Source organism: Syzygium oleosum, unplaced genomic scaffold, assembly GCF_021117445.2.
Source record: "Syzygium oleosum isolate NSW1041296 unplaced genomic scaffold, Sole_v2.1 Sole_v2.17, whole genome shotgun sequence".
NCBI lineage: Eukaryota > Viridiplantae > Streptophyta > Magnoliopsida > Myrtales > Myrtaceae > Syzygium > Syzygium oleosum.
The window spans coordinates 2,670,005-2,686,255 of NW_026607501.1; the positions used below are offsets into that span (position 1 = coordinate 2,670,005).

Below are 16,251 nucleotides of genomic sequence, written 5' to 3' on the forward strand. Positions count from 1 at the left end.
ATGTTTTGACATGTGCATATTCACCTACAATGTTGCTCTTCCGATGGTTTTCCAGCTCCAAATCGCATTCACCTTTTAACGTTGCCTTCTTTTTTTACTCAGGATGCTTCTTTACCAGCTCCAGAGGTTTGAGGAGTTATGAGCACCCACCGAATGAGGTGAAGCCGGTTCCTAGGGTGGACAGCTCTGGCCAAGTGTGTGGCGCCACATTCAAAGTGGATGCGGAGACTAAGGAGTCCAGCATGCTTAGAGTTGGAAGTGCTGCAAACTAGTCCACACACTACCGAGTCATATGCTTTGTGGCCCTTTTTTGGCGCGGCCATTGGCTATCGAATGGCCTCCTGTTGCTTACGACCCAGTCACCCTTTCTCATACATTGACAATTTTCTACTCTAATGGTTGGTTGCTCTATGTTGAGAATCTGAGGTAACATTGTTTTATCCAGCTGTATATGTTGCTTATAGAACCAAGCCTTTACAAAACCTGATCATGCTATGTGCAATAATATCTTTCTAGCATTTCATTTAGCCATCATGCAGAGAGTCTATTCAATGTCGTGTTTTTTTTTACTTAGATGTCTACTGTGTAATTGTTATCTCTACTAGTAAATTAGGCCGGGACAACATTGTTATATGTGGACAAATGTGAATCATGATAACTTGGAGCATGCTTGTCCTCATATGGAAATTGAGTTTACACAACGCCTTGTGAAGGGTCATCTGAACTTTAATAATAGACAATATAGCAAGTTAGATATCAAGGCGAAAGCAGCAAACTCTCGTGCAATTTTAAAGCAGTCAAAGGGAACTTGACACATGCCCATACAAACTTAATATGAAAGAAGACAGAGAAAGCTGTCAATGCGATAGCTAATATCAAATTGCAGATTCGAAAAAAAAAGTACTTCGCCTGGCCTTCCTGGTTGGAGAGACCTCTTTAGTCCTTTGCATTAGCTATGACCCCCAGTGTTATCTGAAAAACATGTGTCTGTCAAGTTCAACATAGATAAAATAAATCTCAATCTCATCTTATTGACATATGAGCTCTCGCTAAAATTTCTTTAAAAAGTGATGGTTTTGAAAAATTCTCGTTCTCCACTTCTTTTTGTTTAATTCCTCTGCACAAATTTGGTATTCAACGTGTTTGCGGATCTCCATACAACATCGAGTATACTGTGAGCATCATGCTTAAATCAGGTCTCCACCTATCTATATGTAGACTCAGTATTGACTTTCTCGAAGATTTTGATATAGACTTATAGATATTTTACAGTTTTACTTAAGTCTTTGCAGTATGATCTCATAAAGTTCAATAAAGTATATAACTAGAGGAAGATCTGGCACAAAAAGGATATAGCTTCAGCTTCGGGTAGGTTTGGCGCATTGAACACCTTGCAAACGGGCTGCTCACCTTTGCCTTTCCTAAACATCAACCTAATTGTGGCTACGTCAGCCAGAACATGCCTGCCCAAGGGTTTCTTTGAGTCTGATACGAACACACCACTGCCTGGATCAGCTACAACTGAAACAAAAAAAATAAAGACAAAGTCATCAAAAAATCATCTTTTTCCTAACTCATGGACTGCAGCTACTGTATGCATCGCCAGTTTACACCAAATAGCTGGTTCTTGAGATTTACAAGAACTAGTATGAGCTTAGTGCAGTCCCCAAATTGCTATTTTTCAGTGAGAAACCCTCAAAGGGCTAAATTGGATAAGAAATTGTAGTGGATGACTATGTGGGAGAAAGGAGATGTGACGCGGTACCTTGATTGGTCATGTACACTGCCAAGTTAAATTCCTCAGCTGTCTTAAGTAAGCGTGAGAGCATTTGTGCCAATTTTTGCTGCAATTGGGAATCTATTAGTGTCAAACCAGATGTGCTGAAAAATTACAACTCGCATGATTTGATGGTTTCAGAATCGACCTAACGCTCTGAAAATTCTTCCCTTCCAGTAAAATCCACTCAAAAGAGAGTGATCACTGGATCCACAGTCTGAAGGATATAACTCAGCTAAGGTCAACCATCGACACCTCACAAAATGCGTGCAGTTTGATTTTCGAGCACTGTCTTACCAGTAACCTAATTGGTTCTTCAGACATTTTGGCAGCCAAACCAAGAAGCAAGTTGTGCTGATGCTCATAAGTATAGGCACGGGCATAAATGATCTTCAAATTCATGGAAAGACTAGATTACAGCAAGTAGATTAGCCAGAAAAGAAGGAAGAATTGCCACCAGTGTAGAAAGCATTGCTTACATTATCTAGGACGGCACCAGGATCCATGCCAAATCTTTCGGCTATTGGTACAATTCAATCAAGGCGACTGCATCAAGTTAAGAAAGTGCATATGCACTTACATGGACGTACGCCGAGTATGAAACAAAAGCAGCTTTGCTGAGGTCAAGAAAATGACTGACAGATTATAATAGGATACAAAGTTCCGTCCATGTCAATGTAAGCTACCTTGTCATTCCCCCCTCTCATGTGAGTTGGCAGCTGGAAAAATTGTTAGGATCATGGAATCCACAAACCATAAATCATCTTATGGAACAGGATTACCTTTAATAATGAGTGATGGAAAGAGGGGAAAATAATGTTGTAAGATTTGCATATAAAGTAGAGTACTTCAAGCATCACATTCAACTGATGATCAACCCAAGTCCAAGTCTAACAATGATTAAGGCTTCTGATTGGTTATGACCTAGTACGCTCTCCTGGCTTTTTTCTACTTGGTTTGAACCACTGCATATTATGCATTCCAGTGTACTGGCTGCAGATTACAGAAAATGACAGTGCCATCCTTCCAGAATCACCTAATACGCACGTTCTGATGCCAAGATCAACCATGGCTGTATTCTTTGCTAGAAATTCAATCACTATGTTCATATTTGCACTGTTAATCTAGGAAACATAAAACGCAACAGAAGTTAAGGATGGAAACCTAAAAGGCAATTCAGACCAAACTGAGTAGAAACACACAGGGTATGTGCAAACTGTGTTTTCCCAGACCTGAAGTGACGTTAGCAGCATTTTCTCAGAAAACCAACTAACAAAAGCAGGTAAAAGTTCGTCAAAGCCAACGTTGTTGGACTGTGCTTTTCACCGAAATTCGCCAAATGCTTCTGTAATTGCCTGAGTTTCAATACCACCTGATTAACATTTCCAGAACAGGGAAAGTTGTGTTTGTTGAAACGCATGAAGAATAATATACACAATCTGCAAAACAAAGTCTATTACCGCCTAAAAAGCTCATCAAGGGCTTGGCTTCCAGTTGTGATGTGAACAACCGACTTCCTCTGGAAACGAAGACATTAAAAGTACTTTGTGCTGTGAGGTCAATAGTGTTTAGAGCAAGTGCAGCTTTCTACAGTCCATGTGCTAATTTGCAGGCTTTATTTCAAGGGTCAATGACTCATTCGGGTCTTCCGAACCATTTTGGTTTTGTAGAATTAAGAACGTACTCCGAGCAGAGCGTCACTTCCAGTAATATAACCAAAATTCTGATCAAAACAAAGGGAAGTTAACGTGAGATGCGTATAGAAGTTCCAATTGATTGCAGCCGCCATCTCAGGATAACAAGTAATTTAAGCTCTAACCACTATCTTTTCAGCTGCTTCGCATATCTTGTCAACTTTTGCTTCAGATAAACCTTTGATTCCAGTAAATTGATTCCACTCACTTACTTTGTCGATCGTTCCGATCACGTCATCGTCTGCGTCATCGATGACGTCTTCTCTTTCTGCGAGCTGCAGCTAGCTCTGCTCTTCGTCGGCTGTGCAGATCAACGAGAAACGCGAGCCGGAACTCAGAAATCATACTCGGTGATGAAATCGTGGAAGAGGAGATGAATCAAAATCTGCCGGAGCTCGCGAAACTCACCAGAGAAATGAAATCATCCTCGACGATGGAGCGCGAGGATCGGCGATGAAGTTATTTTGCTCTGTTGAGAAGGAGAGACTTTCGAATTTTTTGAGAATGGGAAACGATGGGAAATGGGAGGGAATCTTATATATAGAGAGAGAGTGAGGCGGGAAGCGAGAATAAGGGCTCCTGCCTTATTTTTTCTTTTCTCTTTTTCTTTTTTAAGAAAAAGATGTTTAATTGAGTTTTTTTATTCCGAAATAGATCTTACAAATTGAGGTTTAATGGATCTTATGAATTTTAAGAATTTATAATATCCATTCCTGAAGAGGTATAGAATAAATTGGATTTGAATTTTTTTATTTTGCATTGAATAACTCGATTTGATTTGGCTCGATTTTATATTCATCCTGGTCTCGCAACGTGAGAGCTTCAAATTTCTTTGTGTCTATATGCTTGCAGGTTGGTTTGCTCAGCGAGGAAGAAGAAGAGAGTTTCTTGCGAATGGGCGACGATCATAAATTGGAGCATGTTTATATAGGAAGGCGAGAAGCGGAATCAATTTGATCATGTTCATTCGAGTTGAGTAATGGTTTGAAATTCGCTATAAGATTGAGTTCATTTTTTCTTCTCTTTTTTTTTTAAAAAGAGAAAGAGGTTTAATTGAGTTAAAGAATTTGTGAGATCCATTTCTACAAGAGAGAGAAAAATCGGTTTGTTTTTTTTTTTTCGAGTCAAATAACTCCAATTCGATTTATCATGGACCGGCAGTCTGAGCAAACGGAGTTCACTTTCGTCCTCACGTCAGTCTCGCTCGATTTATAATTTTCCCAAACTGTCAACCAAATAAAAATTCTTTTTAGAAAAGGAAAAAATTGATTATGCATTGTGATATGTGCTTTGTTCAACCGCATGATGCTCAAACTCCACACCCGTTGCTCTTTAGTCATATGAGAATATGTAACAACAATTAAGCCATTCGGAATAGCTTGCCAGGCACGGGTCATGTCAGAGTAGGCCGTGCTTGCCTCGGCAGACACATTTCCTAGCACTTGCGACTTAGTAATTTCGTTAAAGGGTGACAAAAAGGGAGCACTCTTGATTTATTGTTTTAATGTTTGAAATTTGATTTTTATATAGAGTATTGGACCCTTCTTGCTCCAATTTCCTGAATATGCAAGTCCTACTTGATAGTTAAAATTATTAGTAATCTCTTACATATCTTTTCCTAAAAAAGATTATTCTCTTTGTAATTTTTTAAATTATGCATAGTTTAACTGTCTACGTCTACAGATTACATGATAATGATTCAATTTATTTCTTTTACTAAACTTCATTATGAGTTTACACCAGATTTTTCGGGTAATGTCAAACACCTCAGTTTTTTATACACACGTGAATATAACCATTTGTAAGACTCTCGAGCTCTTTTAATTTTTTAAAATCAAAAGATCATTTTAATTACAACGAGAAATGCAAAACTCGTTGAGCTGCTTAAAAGCAAAACAAAAGCCGATATGTTGTTGTTTTGGGTTAATATCACGAAAAACCCTAAATCGGTACTCCTGTGATAAATTTACCCCAAATTAATTTTTTGACTATCAAGAACTTCAAACTGATACACCTGCGACAAACTTACCCTCCATTAGCATTCGTTAAATTTTATCGTCAAATTACTGAGTTTGATGACACGTATTAGTTGACAAATACACCAGTTTGGAGTTTTACCCTCCATTTATCACAGGTATATCAATACGTGATTTTTCATGGTATTAATCTAATTTAATAGAAACTAACAAATGAATTGTCAAAAAATTAATTTGGATTTTTCGAGGCACTAACCTTGTTTTTTTTTTTTTAAGCTTTTGGGCAAAAACGTAATAATCAGAGAGAAATGCCAACGTTTCTTGCGAAAACCAAAACTGCCGCCCGTTTGCTCTTCTTCTCGCCCCGTCTTATTCTCCGCACAAACCACACCTGAAATCCAATCGTAACTGGTGCCGATCGAGGGACCCAAGGAGGTGGTAATCGTGCATTCACGGTGATCTTCTCGAATGTTTTCGTTTCACGGTCTTGTTTTCCCTCTTTCCCTTGCACGCAAGCTGTTTGATGTCTGTCCCGAGTGAGAGGCATTAGCTTTTCTTGGGCTTGTTTCTTAAACTTGGAGCAAGGCATTAGCGTCTTGAGATGACCCATCTTCGAGTCACTGTTAAAGACGTAGCTTCCTCGAATGAATGGAGTGCGGCAAGAGAGTCTGGATGCTTTGTCACCTCGCTAGTGCGTCTGCCCACCCTCAGAAGAAATTGGAGTTTTGGCGAGGTTTTGCTTAACTGGTCGCAGCGTAGATTCATGACCACGAGCAAGAGAGTGCAAGACAGGAGCAAGAACAAGAGGGTCCATGATCTCGAAATCGCCACCGAGAAGCATAAAGTGGTGTCTAAGGTGTTGGTTCTCATGGAAATGTTGAAGAAGGAACCCGAGATGATAATCCCCGTGAGGTCGCTGGATCGACACCGGAGACAAATTAATTTGCCCAAGCCACACAGTATAGTGGACTTCATTCGGAAGTCGCCGAAACTGTTTGAGTTGTACAAGGATCAGAAAGGGGTATTGTGGTGTGGAATGACTAAAGAAGCTGAAGACTCGTTAGAGGAAGAGGAGAGATTGATTAGGGAACACTCTGGCACGGCTGCTGAATACGTGACTAGGATGTTGATGATGTCGGTCGATAAACGGCTTCCTCTGGACAAAATTGCTCATTTCAGGAGAGAGTTTGGTTTGCCAGCTGATTTTAGGAGCAAGTGGGTACACGAGTATCCGCAGCACTTCAAAGTGGTTAACTCTCCAGATGAAGTTGATTATCTCGAGCTTGTAGAGTGGAATCCTGCTTGGGCTATCACAGAGTTGGAGAAAGCCATATTGGGGGTATCGGAATCTGCCTCCCATACTCCAGGGTTGCTTTCCCTATCTTTCCCCTTGAAGTTTCCTGCCAGTTACAAGAAGGTGTATAGATTTGGAGGGAAGATTGAGCATTTTCAAAAAAGGTCTTACTTATCTCCTTATGCTGATGCACGTGGCCTCCAAGCCGGATCGAAAGAATTCGATAAGAGGGCCATTGCAGTGATGCATGAGCTACTTAGCTTCACAATGGAAAAGAGGTTGGTAACTGATCACCTCACCCACTTTCGACAAGAATTCCTGATGCCTCAGAAGCTGATGAGACTCCTGTTAAAGCATTTTGGCATTTTCTACGTCTCTGAGAGGGGAAAGAGGTTTAGTGTGTTCTTGACAGGAGCTTATGAAGGTGCGGAGCTGATTCAGAAATGTCCGCTGGTTATTTGGAAGGAAAAGGTCCTAAGCCTTATTGGTTATAGAGGGAGGAAGAAAAGGATAGAAACTTTTACGGACTTATCGGATATGGAAGATAATAATTTTCTTGAGTGTGGCTCCAAGAATGAAGGCATCCCTATGCAGCTTGACCGAGAAGAAGCCATCAGTGAATTGGAGGATATTGCAGTTGCAGACAGGTCCTTCATGGATATACATGAAATTGACAATGAATACAAGCCTCATGATTCATTTTAAGGTCATATGTTCTTGTTCGAGCTGTCAAGATAACTTGCTTTCCAGTCTTCTTCTTCACAAGTTCAAAGGTTCGAGTATTTGCTGTACAGGTTTAATTGGTCAACTCTTGCTTACATCTATCAACCAAGTTAACCAATGGCGGAGTGATCCATCTCTTTCCTCATTAGTCCTAAACTTTACCACCGGAACTTCTGAAATTAATGATTTAGAAAGAATGCGCGGATAATGCTTTTGGCAACTCTCAGCTCGCCTTGGTGCCAGCAAGGACATCAGAAGCAGTCTATATAAGATGACAGGTTCAATCTCAGTTATTGGTCCGACTTAATGAGTGTTGAAATACTAATCTGATATTCTGCTATTCTCAAGATGAACATGCCACACTGCATTTGAATCTCAATTGTTGGGTCAAAGAGATGATTGGGCAGTAGCTATCATGGAGAACATAGCTTATCTGCCGCTATGATGATAAAAATTCTCCCTATTGTTGTTACAGATTAGATTTCGAGCTCACCCTGCAGTAATGCCTTGTTCATTGCTGTGCATGGATATTCAGGTCCACAATATCGAAAACTGCCTTTTGCAACGTACTTTCATTTGCTTTCTATCCAAATGCCTGTTCTATTAGTATTGCAATTTCTGTTCAAAATCTCCATGAAACTATGGCACACTTATGTTTTTGGGTTCTACTGAGAACTTCCTCTTGTTTATGATAGGCTGTGTTTATGGTTGATCCATTACTGTTTTATTTGGTAGAAAGAAATAGGAGAGCCCTTGAAAATGGGATTACTGATTTTTTAGATTGAATGATAGATGGCTTTCCACGGCTTTTGGTGGCGTGGAAATGACATTACTAGTGTGCATTCTTTCCTATACCTCATAACATGAATTGCGTTCATGATTTATTACATGAGCTAGCATCTGCTTGAAGCCATTGTGCAATTGATTTCTTTTGCTTATCAAAGGAAAATTCTTAGCAAACTCACTGGAGATGATGTTGAGTAATATGCTTTCAAATGTTGCAACTAGATTTCTTCTCGTGCTCATAAAAACCATGATATCCAAAACTGTATGCGACAAACCAAACTGCTGCTGTGTAACTAAATATAGTGCACTGCAAAATTTTCTGGTTTTTTTGCTTTATAACAAAATACCATGGTTACCACCGCCCGCAGCGGCTGCGTTGGTTCGCGCTCTCTGCCCCTCACGAAGGGTGAGGAGTTCGAATCCCAGCGTAGTCGTTAGGGATTCTTAAGTGTGGCGCCGTGGTGGTGGATCCTGCGCTAGCGTCACCCCGGGTTTACGTTGCCGGCTGTCGGCTGTACGGCGGTACCCGGGTCATCAAAAAAAAAAAAAAATACCATGGTTGATGGATTTCATTTCTTTTGAAGTCATTCGAGATGACACTGAAATAATTTTCTTTTTATTGCGGCGATTAGATCTCTTCTCCAGCCTGATGAAGTCCTACGACCTCTCGATAGCATGCCATGCTCGACTAAGTTCCTAAGAGTATATAAGGTTGCGTTATTTAAGTTTGTCTGGCTTAACATAAATAGAAGCAGCAGAAAAGATACTTTGGCCTTACCCTTGCAATATTTTTGCATATGATACACAAGGGTGACAATGCAGTTGACAAACCTTTTGGGTTAGCATCACAGGCGAGGAAGTTTTCATGTCATAGAAGAATGGCTTGTTGTCGAGCACATGAAACTTAGGGACATCTATGACAAGGGTGACAGAGTGTCCATTGCAGAGAAAGGAAATGAACAAGTGCTTGGGAGCTCATTATGTGCCTCTACTGATGCTACAATGTGATTAGAAGTGACACTGAAGGTCGTCATATCAAAGATTAGGATGCAAAAGGTGATGGAAGAGATTATATTCCTGGGTATGGCACTTTTCTGTCAAATAAACTAGAAAGATCCTTTCTCTTCTTTTTGTGGAGGATATATTGATATTTAGAGTTAAGTTCCTTATTTGATTTAGCGCATACTCAAAATAATTTAAATTCGCTGTTTCTTCATGTAATGTTATCTTTGATGGTGGGGACCTTTCTGTTTTTTCCTTTTTGATGGTGCTATAGCACTATTTTGTCAGTATTGATTGTAAACTAAATGAAGCTGTAGATGTCAACTTTTTTCCCTCTTGACTAAGATTTTTAAGCATGTTATATTGAAGCTTGTGCGATGCCAAGGCTAAGATTGTTTGGATACCAAAATATTAAGGAAAATGTCAAGTATTGAGTCGTAGCTCCAACTAGAGCAACGACAGGAGTAATGTACCCTGGAGGTTGAGCATCAACCTCATTTGGGGTTTCGTGCATCCTCAGATGCTCAAGGAGAAAGAGGAGCATCCCACGATGGTAATTCTACAATACCTGGACCTCTATCAGGCATAATAATTCACTATCATCTTCAGTAACGTAGTAAAATTAGTGCATGCATTACACCTCAACTCATATTAGATTGTCAAGTTTTAAGTCGGGATTGGAGCTTTGCACCAATATTTTCGAACTTGGGCCGGTCAGAGACGTAGTCAGGTTGCCAGTTTGTGGTTCAATGGTTCCAAACGGTTGGACTACAGGTGAACCGATGCTGAAGTCATCAGCATGTGCACTTGGTGGTAATGCGGAGCGCCTGTGGTCTTTGGGTTGAGTGCTCTGAGTCCTTCCATGTGCACCAGCAGCCAGAAGCCTAGTTCTGTACCCATAGGACTTAAAAACAGTGTGGATCTTATTTTGATAACCAGTATGTTTCGCTGGTTTAGCAATTGAACCAAGGGTCAAACTGGTTCGATCTGATATTAGCGAAGGCCGTCCATGCACGTACAACCAGATGGAGCCACTTGCTCTGTCCGACAAGCAACCAATCGTTTTCACTGTGAATTCTTGATTTCAATCTGTTGTTGATGAAGCAACTACTCTTCTAGCAAAAAAAGATGAAGCAACTACTCTTTCTTTAGTCATCGAGACTAAAGATGTGCCGAATTTCTTTCTAATCGACCAAACCCCAGTAGAAGAAAGAAAGGTGCAATGTAAGCATAATATTCACAGTATGAATCATGGTTGCTTCACAGTCACAAACGATCACTCCAGGAAGAAGTCCTTCAAGATCGTTACCTGTCCATCCTTAAAGAGTATGTCCTTGTCAAGGACGTCAATCTTCTTCTTCAACATGGAGACCTTGGAGTCCAGGAGCTAGGGGTGATCGGTTCCCGGTCCGGTCCGGTCCCATCCAAGAACCGGGAACCGGACCGAGAGGACCGGTTCCCAATTTTTGGGACCGTGGACCGGACCGACTAGTCTTGGAACCGGGGACCGGACTGGACCGACCGGTCCGGTCCGGTCCGGTCCGGTTCAAATGAATCAAATACTTGTAAAAAAAAAATATGTCCCATGTGGGCTTCCAAAAATATACATCCCCTAATTTAAACACGTGTTATTAGAGAGGCAAAAAAAAAAAGAGTAGAACCCCATATCAACAAAAGTTCAATACACACTTCTGCCATTGTTCAATACTATCCATTGGAAGTCAAAAATTACATTTATTTAACTGTTGAAGTTCAACACTCAATCTGGCCTGCTTTGTGATTGACAGACAATCTAAGAAGCTTGATATTTTGTTAGCCTACTTGAATAAACTCATCCAGAAAGAATTTTCCTGAAAATCACAAGTGGTTCAGACTCTTTAACGCATTAAAAGAGATGACTAAACTATGCATAAATCATCAGGAGCCCCCCACCGCACAAATTAATTCCACGACAGATCAAGTCAGCTAGAAAGAAAGGTACAACACTAGATAGAGAGAGAGAGAGAGCTCACCGACGTAATCTTCTAGGTTTAACGTCAAGTAAAAACCCTTGAAGGCCTTCAAAAATCCATCATCTTCCACCGTAGTCTCTTCACCTCCAACTTGTTCTCCATCAAGTAATCTGTCAAAAAGCACAACAATTTGAAGACGATCATTTATACTTTGGAGGGACATAGAAATAACAAAAATGGAAGCTCACGTGTGACTGCATCATCGTAGTGAATTTGGCGGAACTTTGAGGCGAGGCGTTAGGCGAGGCCGTGAGGCGTGAGGCGAGGCCGCGAGGCGGAAGGCGAGGCCGCGAGGCGGAAAGGGAGACCTAAGGCGAGGCCGCGAGAGGACGTCGAGCAAGGCGAGAGGCGAGGCTGCAAGAGGAAAAGGCGATCGACGTCGAGCGACTCGCTCAGAGCAAGGTGTGAGGTGAGGCCGCGAGGCGTGAGGCGAGGCCGCGAGACTACGTCGAGCGAGGCGAGAGGCGAGGCTACAAGAGGGAAAGGCGTCCGACGTCGAGCGACTCGCTCGGAGCAAGGCGTGAGGCGAGGCGGCAAAAGGGAAACTGGGAAGGCTTGGACGCGGGAAGGCTTGGCTTTGCTCAAGTTACTGTGGTTAGGGTTACCGAGAGGAAGAATTGGGAAAGTAAGTAGAAGGCAGAAAATTGGGAAAGTAAAGTAACTGTTTAGAAATTTAAAAAAAAAATAAAAAAATCAACCCATTCGCAGCAACTTGATGGCTCACAAAATTGGCAAGTCAGTAATAACAAATAAATTCCTTGAAAAGATAAAAAAATAACTAGCTAATTTTTTTAAAATATGCATAAATGATCGGTCCGGTCCTATCGGTCCGGTCGGTCCGGTTCTCACCATGGAACCGGGAACCGGACCGACCGTCCACCGGTTCGAAAAATGGGAACCGAGGACCAGACCAACACCCCCTAGGCCCGCCCAGAACCGACCGGTCCGGTCCGGGTGGTTCCCGTTGCACACCCCTACCAGGAGCATGTTCTTCTCGCTGTACTGCTTCACCTCCTCCCACATCAGGTCTCTCTCGTGGAACGTTTTCGGCAGTAACCCCCTCAGGACACCTATATCCTTCCGAGAGTCTTGCAAGTTGATCTCGAGCTCGCTTATCTTCTCATCCTTCTTCAGCATCTATTTTAGTTTTTTTTGCAGGATTCCCATGACGAAGTCTTTCAGGAAGTAAACCAAATGCTCTCGAGTGACAATGAAACCCGCGCCGGCCCGGCCCGGCCTGACCCTAAAATTTGGGGTATTTTGGGGTCGGGCCTTAATCTTATTCGAATATGGCCCTAAAATTTGGGGTTTCATTAGGGTTGGGTAGGGTCTGGCCGACCCATTAACACTCTGGGCCGGCCCACACCTCTCTCTCTCGTCTCTCCCCTTCTCTCTCCTCTCTCTCACTTTCTGCGCACATTTCGTGTGTGTGTCTTGAGGATGGAGACGCCCGAGGACGGAGCGCCGCTGCCGCCGCCGCCGCCGCTGCTGTCGACTCCCTCCGCTCCTCCGCCTCCGACGACCGCTCCTTCGCCTTCGCCTTCGCCTGCTCGCTTTCTAGGAAGCATAAAGTGCAGCAAGCTAGTGAACAGGCCACAAAACCCCACGCACACCATCAACGACAACGACCACGACCACGATTCTGAAGACACAAAGACTCGCACGCGATGGAAGCGGAAATCGCAGGCGCGCTCGAGAGCTAGGCCGAGCAGGATCGGCGCCAGGGCCGCCGCGAAGCACAGCCTGACCACCGTCGAGCTGAGCCTGGGCATGACAGATTCCGATCCTCGACGAAAAAGAAGAGGGGTTTTGCACCTACTCGTCACAGAAGAGGGGGGCGCGGCAGCGCCGGCGCCGGCGCGAAGTGGCTCGTCGTCGGCGGGGTTGTCCTCGATCGGGAAGGACATCGACGACACCGGAACCGGTCGTCGGGGGGAGGGGGGGAGGAGTAGGAGGAGGACAAGGAGGAGAACGAGGTGCAGAGCTCTTACAAGGGCCCGCTGGAGATGATGGACGCGTTGGAGATTGTTGTCCCTCTGTATCAAATTCATCTCTCTCTCTCTCTCTCTGGTCTCTGCAAATTGTCTGCAACTAGAGAGAGAGAAACGGTGAAGAAGACGAAGAGGAGGAGGAGAGAGAGTGGGAGAAAGGTGTGTGTGTGTGTTTGAAGAGAAAAAAACCCGAAACCCGATCCGGCCCAACCCGGCCCTTGGGGTGTATGCTGAACAGGGTCTTGGGCTGGGTCTAGGCGGGTCAAGCACAACCCTATTGTTTTCGGGTCGGGTTGGGTATCATGAAAGCCCGACCCGACCCGACCCATTGACACCCTTACGTACAACCAGATGGAGCCACTTGCTCTGTCCGACAAGCGACCAATCGTTTTCACTCTGAATTCTTGATTTCAATCTATTGTTGATGAAGCAACTACTCTTCTAGCCAAAAAAGATGAAGCAACTAATCTTTCTTTAGTCATCGAGACTAAAGATGTGCCGAATTTCTTTCTAATCGACCAAACCCCAGTAGAAGAAAGAAAGGTGCAATGTAAGCATAATATTCACAGTATGAATCATGGTTGCTTCACAGTCACAAACGATCACTCCAGGAAGAAGTCCTTCAAGATCGTTACCTGTCCATCCTTAAAGAGTATGTCCTTGTCAAGGACGTCAATCTTCTTCTTCAACATGGAGACCTTGGAGTCCAGGAGCATGTTCTTCTCGCTGTACTGCTTCACCTCCTCCCACATCAGGTCTCTCTCGTGGAACGTTTTCGGCAGTAACCCCCTCAGGACACCCATATCCTTCCGAGAGTCTTGCAGGTTGATCTCGAGCTCGCTTATCTTCTCATCCTTCTTCAGCATCTATTTTAGTTTTTTTTGCAGGATTCCCATGACGAAGTCTTTCAGGAAGTAAACCAAATGCTCTCGAGTGACAAACATATACACGTAGAGGCCATATTGCAAGGAAATGCGACGTGCTTAACAAGTGGTATCAGAGCCGACTCCCGACCGCGTGTGGGGCCACAGCGGGGACGCTGTGCCCAAAGGGGGGGAGAATGTAACGACCCGGTCCGACGAGGGCGGGGAGTGGTCGCCGGGGCCAGAGGGCCTGGACAAGGAGCGGCTCCTGGCAGGCTTCTAGGATGGCAAGGGAGGCATGTCTCTTGTCCCACATCGCCTAGGGGGGAGTCCTGGGCTAGTTTATAAGGGCTTGGGAAATCTTAACTTGCAAGAGGCCTTTTCTTGGGGTAGTATGGGCTGCCCTCGGAGGAACAAAACCGTGGCTGCCCTCGGAGGAACAAAACCGTGAGGACTTAGTGTCCAAAGCGGACAATATCTTGCGAGTGGGACCCAGGTTGTTACAAGTGGTATAGGGTTCATCAACGAAAAACAACGCAGCGGAATATAGAACCCCAGACAGGATCCATGTGTATATTGAAATCGAAAGGGAATTTCGACGCGTACCTTTGCGTATCGAAGATAAATCGGCAACCGATTGTGTCTGGATTAGCGCCCCAAGTGTTGCGCCTCTACCGGTATCCACACACACGAACGGAATTCTCCAACGATCCACGTGCTAGCGAAAGATCTTGAAGTTCCTTTTCTTGAACGCCGAATAGAGAACGATTCTCTATCGTAGAGTTTCTCCTGGAGACACTCTCTCTAGGGTTTCCGTATTCTATGGAGGCACGGAGGCGTGCGTCATCTGACGTGAGACTCTCTCACTATCTATAGCTATATATATAGCCTCATAGGAAACCCTAATGGGCCGGGCTATTTGGGCCCGCCCAAACTATCCACCTCCAATTGTACATGTAACGTTATCTCATAATGCGCACGACCGCGTAGATAATTTAAATAGGAGAATAAATCTACTTCTGAAGTAGATCAAGGCGCACAGAAAATATGAAGTCCGTTCGCGATTGTGTGCGATCCCGGTAGGTTCACTGCACATTAGCAGTGTGCACAAAACCCTTTTGGCCCACAAGTCATAAGCGGTCTCTAGCAACACATTATGACTACCTAAGTATAGTGAAGATCGATTTTCCGACACAACCTAATCCACAACTAATATTAGAGTATCAACCTTGATTGATTCTTAGGGCAGACCACTAACAATCTCCCACTTGCACTAGAACCAATCATATAAACTAAGTCTCTTTTGTCACTTGATTTCCGAGTTAAGCATAAGACGGGACAAGTGTCATCCTTATATAGCTTAAACTCATTTTCCCGATACTAGTTAGATCGTCAAAACAAGTAGTTGACTCTTCAACTCACTTGAGCATGGCCATGCATTTCACAGTCTCAACTCTACGGGAGGCCAGGAAATCATACCCTCGTTATATGAGAGGGACAAATCCCATCTTGTCTACTCACATCACTCAAAGACGCTTCATGACATACCCAGCCATTACCTTTATAATCACTTGTTACTACCGACGTTTGGCAATGTTAAAGCACGCCAATCCACTTCTAGGAAACTATGGCAGACTCAGGTCAAAGGACTATACTCTATAGCTGTGATGAGAAATACGATGACATTATATAACAATCCTACAAGTATTCTCATGCGGGTCATCCAATACAATGTTCTCCAACATGTATTCCATGTGATCAACTTTATATCTCTATATTCATGACCCGTGAAACTTGGTCATCAGTTGACTCACATGCTAGTCTCAAATGCCATTTGCGTCCCAATGCACAATGGCAATTGACTAGGGACATTTAGAATATGAATATTCACTCTATTAATAGAGTTTCACGATCAAATCACGTATTTAATGATCTATTAAGGATATTCGATATTCAGGGGATAAAGATTTCGCATTCAATCATATACTGAAATCAAATCGAAATCAAACATAATATATATGTTATTAACGAACAATGAAAATGTATATCACATATACTCAGTTTCTGTCGTAGACTCTGCGAGAGTATTTTGCATGAAACTCTTCCAGCAGATCGCTCCACCATTCACACAAA

The 16,251-nt window shown here is 43.2% G+C and overlaps 2 protein-coding genes and 1 pseudogene across 10 annotated transcripts in view; 2 read left to right on the plus strand and 1 right to left on the minus strand.

Annotated features, from left to right (window-relative positions):
• LOC115676628 (putative disease resistance protein At3g14460) overlaps nt 1-527 on the plus strand; it is a 115,947-nt pseudogene extending 115,420 nt beyond the window's left edge.
• Nucleotides 1-3,657, minus strand: part of LOC115676636 (meiotic recombination protein DMC1 homolog) — an 86,640-nt gene extending 82,983 nt beyond the window's left edge. The window contains exons 1-5 of one of the 6 annotated variants that reach the window (XM_056319057.1): nt 2,435-3,657; nt 2,257-2,323; nt 2,075-2,167; nt 1,766-1,844; nt 1,273-1,515 (exon numbers count right to left, since the gene is read on the minus strand). In XM_056319057.1, the coding sequence (XP_056175032.1) occupies nt 1,325-1,515; nt 1,766-1,844; nt 2,075-2,167; nt 2,257-2,283 (390 nt within the window). In that variant the 5' untranslated portion in view covers nt 2,284-2,323; nt 2,435-3,657 and the 3' untranslated portion in view covers nt 1,273-1,324. The other 5 variants (XM_056319056.1, XM_056319055.1, XR_008818228.1 and 2 more) reach the window with 5 other exon arrangements.
• Nucleotides 3,658-5,825: 2,168 nt separating this feature from the next.
• On the plus strand, nt 5,826-13,280 carry LOC115665689 (protein WHAT'S THIS FACTOR 1 homolog, chloroplastic-like). Of its 4 annotated transcripts, XR_008818323.1 has the most exons (4): nt 5,826-7,514; nt 8,883-8,961; nt 9,102-9,279; nt 13,271-13,280. XR_008818323.1 is itself a non-coding variant. In XM_030587536.2 (1 exon), the coding sequence occupies exon 1, from the start codon at nt 6,049-6,051 to the stop codon at nt 7,444-7,446; it is 1,398 nt and encodes a 465-aa protein (XP_030443396.1). In that variant the 5' UTR covers nt 5,826-6,048; the 3' UTR covers nt 7,447-8,030. The 4 variants fall into 4 exon arrangements, 1 of the variants encoding a protein (XP_030443396.1); XR_008818321.1 differs by having other exon boundaries at nt 8,883-9,279; XR_008818322.1 differs by lacking the exon at nt 8,883-8,961.
• The last annotated feature ends 2,971 nt before the right edge of the window (nt 13,281-16,251 follow it).

Bases quoted from the DNA above. Each gene is read 5' to 3' on its own strand.
- LOC115665689 (XM_030587536.2), top strand. From the start codon at position 6,049: ATGACCCATCTTCGAGTCACTGTTAAAGACGTAGCTTCCTCGAATGAA.